Here is a 9,021-nt window from a genome sequence, read left to right as displayed (position 1 = left end):
TCGCTGGTGCTTCATTCAGATGCCATTAAATTGCTTCACTATTGCCCTATAAAAGGTCTCCCCAAAGCCAGATCCTCAGATTACTGACTTCTTCCAGTCTTGCTCCTGTCAAAAAGAAGGTAAGTCTCTGTACTTGGGTTAACAACGTAGCATGAAAGAGAGACTTGCTGAAGTTGGCATGGAAATCTGTGGGGTGAGGGTGGTCAGGATTAGGGACTGAGGGCAGCTGATGGCAGTAGCTGGTAGGAATGAGCTTGGAGGATTGGAGGAGAGGAAGAGGTACGAGTGGAGCCATTAGGCCTATGGGAAAAGGGATTATCAGAGAATTAGGTCACTCTTCTCTCTCTCTGAGTACAGTTATGCCACCCTCTGTTGGGTCCATTAATGAGGTAAAGTGATAGTCTAGCTGATCTAAAGAGCAATGGTGGACACTTATTCAAATTTGGCCTTGTTAGGGTCTGTCAGGCTCAGCTCTAGACTCATGTTGGCTTCGAGTCTATTGACGTGAAATTGCCTTCCCTGGGCATGCCTGGCTGAGCAGGAGGAAGGAAAGCCACTATTGAACGAATTGATGACAAAGTAAAATCAATGGGAAACAACCATTTTCCAAGAAGAATTTATAATGCAGACACTAAAATGAGTAAGGGGAGGGGAGGCTTAGAGAGTTGAGTAGAAATTCAAACATCACTGGTTCAAGCACTTCATTTCTCATTACGGAAACTGAAGCCCAGTGGTGAGTGGTGACTTATCCAAAGTTACACAGCCAGAGAAAAGAACAAGAGCTGAGCCTAAGGTGGCTGAGTCCACCTTAATGCCTGGTTGATAGCTTCTGGGTGCCTGTGACCTTCTTGAAAGGCTATTGCTGCTATAGGTGCCCTGGAAATCTCTCTAGTTCTGATGAAAACTTTCCTTTCAGATTTTGCAAAGTCACAGAAAGATGTGTGACCAGCAGAAGCAGGTGCAGTTCCCTCCATCTTGTGTGAAAGGTTCTGGATTAGGGGCTGGGCAAGGTGCCAAAGTTACTTCTGTGAAAGGTGTGGCTCCGTGCTCAACTCAAACCTATGTGACATGCCAAGCTCCATGCCAGACAACCTGTGTGAAGTGCCCAGCTCCATGCCCAACTCAAACCTATGTGGCATGCCAAGCTCCATGCCAGGCACCCTGTGTGAAGTGCCCAGCTCCGTGCCCAACTCAAACATACGTGAAATGTGCAACTCCTTGCCAGACGCTTGTGAAATGCCCAACTCCCTGCCAGACGTATGTGAAATGCCCAGCTCCATGCCAGACCCAGAGATACTACTATGTTCAGTATACTTCTCCTTGCCAGACCTACTATGTTCAGGCTCCTGCAGGTGGCTCAGGCTCCCTGTCCTATGTCCCTGATCCATGCTCTGCTCCCTGTTCCACCAGCTACAGCTGTCTGGCTCCCCGGACCTTCGGAGTGAGCCCCCTCAGACGCTGGGTCCAACGACCCCAGGACTGCAATTCAGGATCAGCTGGCTGCTGTGAGGATTCTGGATGCTGCAGCTCTGGATGCTGCGGCTCTGGGTGCTGCGGCTCTGGGATAGGCTGTTTGGGAATTATACCCATGAGGTCCCGAGGTCCCGAATGCTGTTGTGATCATGAGGATGACAGCTGCTGTTAAAAAAGAAACAGCTTTGCTCCCTAATTCACTCCCTGCTCTACCTTCTAGAACTTCACCAGCCCCTGGACCCCTCCCTGTCTTCCCAGTAAACCTCATTGCTTCATTTCTGCACTTTGCTTCTTTATGAAGGCAGCCTGCCAGAGTTAGCACAACCCACAAACTTTGGTAAGAATAAACTTTTGAATGCAACTCAGTGACTTCCTGTCTGTGTATTTGGTCCACGTTTTTTCCTCAGAAACTCTTCTGTCTTCCTCTCTTACTCTTTCTTTTCAGCTAGAGGAAAGGTCTGCATGGACATGACCAAGCAGACTGAGCTGGTGCAATTCCAGCAGGGGATCACTGTGCATTCTAGAATGCTGTGAGTACACTTCCTTCTGCAAGTTAGCAGCCTCTGAGGGTGGATATTTGAAGGTTGAGGGATGCTTCTTGCCCGCCCTGTGATTAGTACGAGGAGAGGGTTTGGCCATGATGAGGTCCTCAGGGTAGCACGTTCTCTGAGTATAAGCAGACTCAAAGTTCATCTTCCTGGATATTTAAGGAAGTATGAAACCAGATCTGCTCAAGAGGATCACTGGATGATGCCCCTACTACTGTGCGAGTGGTTAGAACCAATGGAGGCTTTGTGGGTTACATTTTCTCATCTGATAGGCTTGTGCTCCTGTGGCCATAGGGTAAAGTCCTGAGGAAAGAGGCTAGGACTCTCTGAAGCAGGTAGACATTTCCTGTGTCAGCTTTGGGGAGACAGCCCAGAAGGAAGTGAAAAGTCTCCAAGGCGAAGGTGAGCTTTGTGGGATAAGCATCTGGGTCCCAAGGCCAGTCAGCCTTCCTCAGCAGCATGTCCTTCTCCATTGCTTTGCTAACCCTAGAGGCTTTGGAGTGGATTTTTATAACTAGAAACTGTAAACACACACATTTAAAATATAGGTAGAGCGACAACTGCTATTCAAAGCAGCTCTATGAGGCCTGGGGCATGAGCACCGGAGATGAGATGTTTGGCATACACATAAACAAATGGATGAACAAGAGCAGTCAATCTCATGTTTGCCTCCAAGCAAGTTCTGCTGAGTCTTCCTGGGACAGACACATAATGTCATCTTGACTGTTATGCTGCCTTTGCCCATCTAAATAACCTCTGGCTCCACAAATCAGACTGTCCCTCCCTCCAAACTCTTGAACTTGCTGCTCAGTCACTGGACCCCATTCAGAGTTGGGAGCAACCTTGCCCAGGACCATGATTTTCTCTTGTATCGTCAAGTGGCACCTGCAATGTAGGAAGTCAAGTGCTATTTATTCTGCAATTAACATGAGCATGCAATGCCTTTTACATTTATTGTTTAAAAATTAGATAAGCGGCATAAACTATGGAACATATTAATAGTACAGAAATTTATGTATGAAAATTAAAAGTTACCTTTCAACTTCTAATTCTTCACTCTTTTTCCAGGGATGATCAGACTGAGTTTGATTATATCCACCTATCTTTGTCTAGGAACCACTCATAGATAAACCATACAGCTAAAAAAAATTCTGAAATGGTCTAGTTTTTGCAGAGAATGGCATGCCAGAAGACCAGACTAGCATTGACATATCAAAAAATAGTGTAAGGAAACACTTTGCTTTTCAAATTGTACACCTGAGTTGCAGCCTCCATTGCTTAGCAACAGGCATTTCTGCTTCTCTGAAAAAAAAAACAGTGAAGGAATCCAGTTCATAACCCATAATATACTTTTAAAGCCCCATTTTCTCTCCTCTTCATGTCTTCCATATCCTACAGCTGCTCAGGAGCCGCTTATTACATGCCCTCAAATGCTAACATCCAGATATTGTACCTCCTTTTATCTCTTTCTTTACTTTCTCTCTTCTTTCCTCCCAGCCTGACTCAGGTCTGGTCCTGATTGTGTAGCCTGAGTCTATCTGGCTCCTTTGTTAGTTTTCTCTCTTCTTTATCATAATCCTGAGATTCTCTCTTCCAGAGAAAGTGACCCAGGAACAAGAACCTCTTGTGAGGGTGACTTCCCTCGCATGTCCCCCCATGTGCCACGGATGAGAGTGAATATGACTGAGACATGATGTGATCTGCTTGGGGAGGAGAAGTGAGCAGTGGCCAGTTTCACAGTGGAAAAAGGCCAGCAGCGGCCAGTTTCTCAGAGGAGAAAAAGGCCTCAAGCCCCCTCCTCTATAGTCTTTTATTGGGTTCTAATACACAGGAATACAGGGCAGCAAGGATCAAACAGTAGATAACATTTCAAAGAAATCTGAGGGCTTACTATGAGTCCAAGTCTGTCAGGAGCAGAGTTTTACGATTTTCTGCTTGAACCCTTAACATATGAATGAAAGCACTTTTAGCAGAGCAGATTTTCACAGGTTTGTCAGGAAGTCTTTGTGATGCCAGATTTTTCCCCTAGGACATGCTCTAGCAAGGCAAGGCGCTGCACCTCTCCCCATCAGGTATTCAGGCTTAAGGGGATTAGAGCTAGGAAGTACTTCTCCCAGAGAACATGGGGACTCGGGCCATGGCAAAGCTAGGGGGCAGTGAGAGTCCATTGCTCTTTGTTGCAGCCCCCCCCCCAGTCCTTCCATGAAGGCCTCCCAAGTGATTGAGTCCGGCTTAGGTTGCCCCCAGTTGTGAGGGGTCTTACCTGTCATTGACTTCCAACCAAGCTTTGGGGGCAGGGAGAGGAAACTGAGGCAGTATTTGCTACCAGAGACAAACTTTGTCTTCTGTGGCTCACATTCCAGAGGTAGTCACTCACTCATCCCTAAGCCACAAGGGGTAGAGAGTTACAGTTCCTGAAATCAGGCAGAGTGGTCCACAACAACCTCTCTTTTTTTTTCCTTCAGCTGTTACAACTCTCCAGCCTGCTCTTTTGACTCTGTCTAGGGAGGGGGCCTGGGATTAATTACACTGGCTATGGGAGACTGAGCAGCTTGAGACCAGGACTCTAGAGGCCCTCATGAAATTGGCCAGTCTGGAAGGTCTGGAAGAAACTTTTAGGTCTGATTTTCACCCATTCATTGATTTTGTTCTAGGCACCATCTTTCCTATGCTGGAGTTTATAGCAAGTGGGGAGAATAAACAATTGAGTAATTCAGTACACCAGATACATCTGATCAGAGCTGTGAAGAAATGTTACCAGGTGCCCTGACAGCATGTACATGCACATTATACCTGGCCAGGGAGATCAGCAAGATTTCTCTGAGAATGTGGGGCTTGATCCCAAAGTTGAGTGGGAGTCAATTAGGTAGCAGCAAGGGAAGACTTCTCCAGGCAGAAGCAAGAGCACAGACTGGGCTCCATGGGAGGAGGGAGACTGGCAGAGTAAGGAGCTGATGGGAGAGAATAAAGATGATGCAGAAAGGGCCTAGCGGGTCCTGCTACAGATGGTGTTGATGGAGGTGTCCATGGAGTAAAATCATTGCAAGGTTCCAAGCAAGCAGGTGAAACCATATGACTTATGCTTAGTAAAGTCTGTTTTTCTTTGCAGAAAGAAATTCATATTTTAAAAGTATATAAAAATAATCTAAAAAATTACTGATTGGCATTCGTTTACCTGGTTCTGTCCCAACCCTGTCAGTTGTAACTTGTCTCTGGGTCCAATTAGCATAGCTGTAAAGTGACAGCTTGGGCTGCACTATGAGTAAGGCATCTTCAAGTGTCAACAGTAGGTGAACTTTTCCACCCATTATAGACACCTTCACACCACTGCATGATGCTGATGCTCTTATGTCTAAAATTTGTGGTTATAAAAGTAGCCTTCATAATACTCAGTTTCAGGAGGGTTTTAGGTTAATCAAAAGTTCTACCATAGCCTGTGTTTTAAACTTAAAAAATATTAATGCATTTTTGCTTATGTAAAACAACCCAGATTTCCTAACTCTTGGTCCCTCTATAATATTTATATAGGACATACTCTGAACAATCTAAAGAATGACAAGTCCAGAAAGTGGAGCCAAACCCCTGAGATGCTGCTCTTTTGGGATCTCAGATGAATCTCCTTCTACACAATTTTTCTAGAACAGGAAAATTTGCTGAATAGAATTCAAACTCCCATTCAGAGTGTGTGAAATTTTTTGATGATGTTTCTTTTTCAGAAAAATGCCTATGCAAAAATTACTGGAAAAGGTAGGCTAATATATAGAGATTTCACAATATTTCCCACAATTAAATAAAAATATAGCCATATACAATTAATTTTTTGTATCTTATAATATATTATACATATGCTGTATATGAATGCATATTGATATTATTAAATATTCATAACAATAACTCAGATCTATTCTTGACACCTACAGAGAAGGGCAGAGGGAATTGCCCTTTATTTATCGAGGGCCTACTATGTACTGGGCACTGTGCTAGTAGTCAGTGTGCATGTGAAGCTTCTCTTACCTGAGCTGTGAGATGACTGATGTCAATCATCTGGCAGGCATGGGGAAGAAAAAACCAGTTTGTGGTAGATACGTCCAATTTCCTGACCCTATGACTTTTGATGAGTTATATGAGCTCTCCACTCAGAGGGAGTGTGTCTCATTAAACTGCCTGACACAGTACCTTGTGAATATTAGGTCCACAATGTGTTAAGCCACTTTCTTGTTCCTGGTTGAAGGGGTTTTTGTTGGTAAATTTGAAAGGCAACTTAGAGAGTAAAAGACTGACAATCATATCAAATGAAAAATTGTAAGGGGTTCTCATGGTTTGGAATTTTATAGTTCTAAGTTAAGTGCAATGAGAGAAGGTTTTCTTTATGGATAAAATTAAGAAAGTGTGGAAACTGATATTATAAATGCCTGTTATTCTCCAGCTTCTCCCACCTCTGTTCTTAACCTTGCTCTGCCACACCTCTTTTTGCAACATTGAATAAGACGGTTCACCTCTTTAGGTCTCAATTTCCTCCTCTATCAAAAGAAAAAAAAATGTACTTGAAAAGTAACTAAATTAAAAAAATAATAAATTTTATATTGAGTTCCTTCTGTAACATCAATGTATTGTGTTTCCCAAAACAATAAAGTTATTTAATTTAAAAAAAAAAGAAGAAGTTGGATGATACAATCATTAGAAACCTCTTCTATTTCTGATCATCTGTATTTCCAATTCTTTTAATCTACCTCAAAGTTCAGAGAAGTATCCGTCCAAGAAAACAGAAATGCAGTATAGTTTGATCGGTAACCAGTTCTGTCCCTTCAGTGGGAATAAAGCACCCAGAGTGGGCACCCAGATAAGATAATAGCCTCTCCCCTGGGCTCAGTGCTCGACAAGAAAGGAATATAGGCCAGGTCCTCAGACAGAAATCGGCTAGGAAAATGTCACAATCACATGTTGTTCCTTATCATTGATATAAGTATCTCCACCCAGCTAATGGTTGCTGAAGACCTGATTAACAAGGCAACTGTGTGAGGCAGGTGGGTGTTGGAGGGGGCTGGGCCACAGGGGAAGACACAGTGGGTGGAATAATATGTACTGCACCAAAGGGATGACAAAGATTGACAGCGATTAATATTTTCAGAGGCCCAAATGGCCAGCTTCGTGTTCAACTCACATACTCACATAGATGGTCTTCTGGGACACCTGTTCATCTTAGCTTACTAAACCAGGCACTCTGTTATAACTAGGAACTGGGTCCCATTTGATCTGATGTTCTCAGAGCCTGGCACCAGGTGGGGCTCAATATGTTCATGTCAAATAAAGAAATGAAACTTCCTTATTTATGTGCCTATCCTATGGGAATTTCCTGGATTGTTTGAATCCAGTGTGATTGCCTAGGGAACACTAGAGAAGACTCATAGGCATGGTTTCTACAGACTTCTCAGTCAGAAAAGGGTCAGTCTAGATATACCTGCTGCTCATTGAGACTGTCTTGTGCTAAACACTCCACAAACCACACCTCCGGCCATCAGACTCAGATACTGCCCTGCCCTAGCTCCTCACCCTACTCTGCTTCAATTTTTCTTCCTACACCATTTTACTACCTAATACTTCATTACATATTCATTTGTTTATCATTTTGCCTTTTCACTACATTGAAAGTAACCTAAAGGCAGGGTCTTTTGTATCTTATTCACTGCTGTACCTCCAGTGTCATGAGCAATGTTTGGCCCATAACAGTTAATACATATTTATTAAAAAGAACCTCATTTAATCTCATTTAATCTTTTCCATTGTCTAAAGGTAGCTACAATTTTTATCCTCATTTGCTAGCTGAGAGTGGTGAGCCTTCTAATAAACAACTGATCTAAAGTCACACTGATAGTAGCTCAGATTTCACTTAGCCTTACTTTGAAGCCTTTGCTCTTAACTAATATGTGGTTCTGCCTACTGTTTAGAATTTCAGCTCCCACATGTAAGCTTCAGTGCCTTTATGACAGTTGAGGATCTTCTTCTATCAGAGTGTTTTTTTGTTGTTTTCAACTTCTTTTTATTTTACTTCTGTGTTTTCTTTGCATTTCATGTCTCTTTTTAAATATCACCAATCATAATAACCAAAAACCACAATGCAAAATTTAGTTTTCACGCTCTTTTTGAATTACAGAACAATTTCAAACCCATTATTTTGTTTAAAAATTGTATGCAACAGGATTGACATCATTACTGCTTTGATATAACAGATGAGGAGCCCGAGGTTCTGAGAGGTTAAGTGACTTGATCCAAATGACCAGCACGTGGTGCAGCAGAACTCAAACTTGGGTGTTTTGTACGTAGATCTCATTCTCATATTCATGACAACTGTTGTTCACGTGGGTCTCATCACTTTCTACATTCTTCTGTTTCCTCATCCTCTGTTCCTTGTCCACCTTGATTCTCAGGTCCCTCAAAATTAGGTTACTTTTCTAAGACAAACCTCCTAAAGGCCTGCATTCATGTCATCCCCACAAGTGGGGACTTATGGTCTGAGGAGAAACCAAGGTGGCTGTGGAAAACCAAGGCAGAGGAGATGGCCTTACATCTCAGGAATTACCTGCCTTATTCACACACTGGAACTCTCCCATTCTGGTTCCACACTTCCAGAAAAGGTTTATTCACTCATTGGATAAACACTATTGATGCATGTTCTGTCCTTGGGGCTGGGTGCAAGGCCGTGTGCTAAGTGCTGGGAACACAAGATAAATAAGGCATGGTCTCTGCTTTTGAGGTGTTCACAGTCTTTTGGTATATACAACACATAAAACAGCAAAATTAAAATGATAAGTACAGCAAATAAGGCATTATGGGAGCATAGAGGAAAAACACTTCACTTACCTTGGAGGGGGAAGCTAGGGTCAGAGCAACCTATGAAAAGTCTATTATGAAATTTAAGCCAGAGATGAGCAATACTTGAGCTATGGAAGGGACAGTGAGGGGTCACTGATCTGAACATGTAGTTTTAGCAACAATTGAAAGC

At 43.1% G+C, this 9,021-nt stretch overlaps 1 protein-coding gene across 1 annotated transcript; it reads left to right on the top strand.

Moving 5' to 3' along the window:
- The first annotated feature begins 937 nt into the window (after positions 1 to 937).
- On the top strand, positions 938 to 1,645 carry CUNH1orf68 (chromosome unknown C1orf68 homolog). Its single transcript, XM_037167076.2, has one exon. It carries the CDS (start codon positions 938 to 940, stop codon positions 1,643 to 1,645), a length of 708 nt encoding a protein of 235 aa, XP_037022971.2.
- Positions 1,646 to 9,021: the final 7,376 nt, after the last annotated feature.

This window comes from Artibeus jamaicensis, unplaced genomic scaffold (assembly GCF_021234435.1).
Source record: "Artibeus jamaicensis isolate MK-2021 breed Jamaican fruit bat unplaced genomic scaffold, CSHL_Jam_final contig_1715, whole genome shotgun sequence".
Lineage (NCBI taxonomy): Eukaryota > Metazoa > Chordata > Mammalia > Chiroptera > Phyllostomidae > Artibeus > Artibeus jamaicensis.
Note: the sequence above shows the minus strand (reverse complement) of the source record. Positions and strands in the feature narration are given on the sequence as shown.

Excerpts from the sequence above, each read along its gene's own strand:
- CUNH1orf68 (XM_037167076.2), top strand. The coding sequence starts at position 938 with ATGTGTGACCAGCAGAAGCAGGTGCAGTTCCCTCCATCTTGTGTGAAA.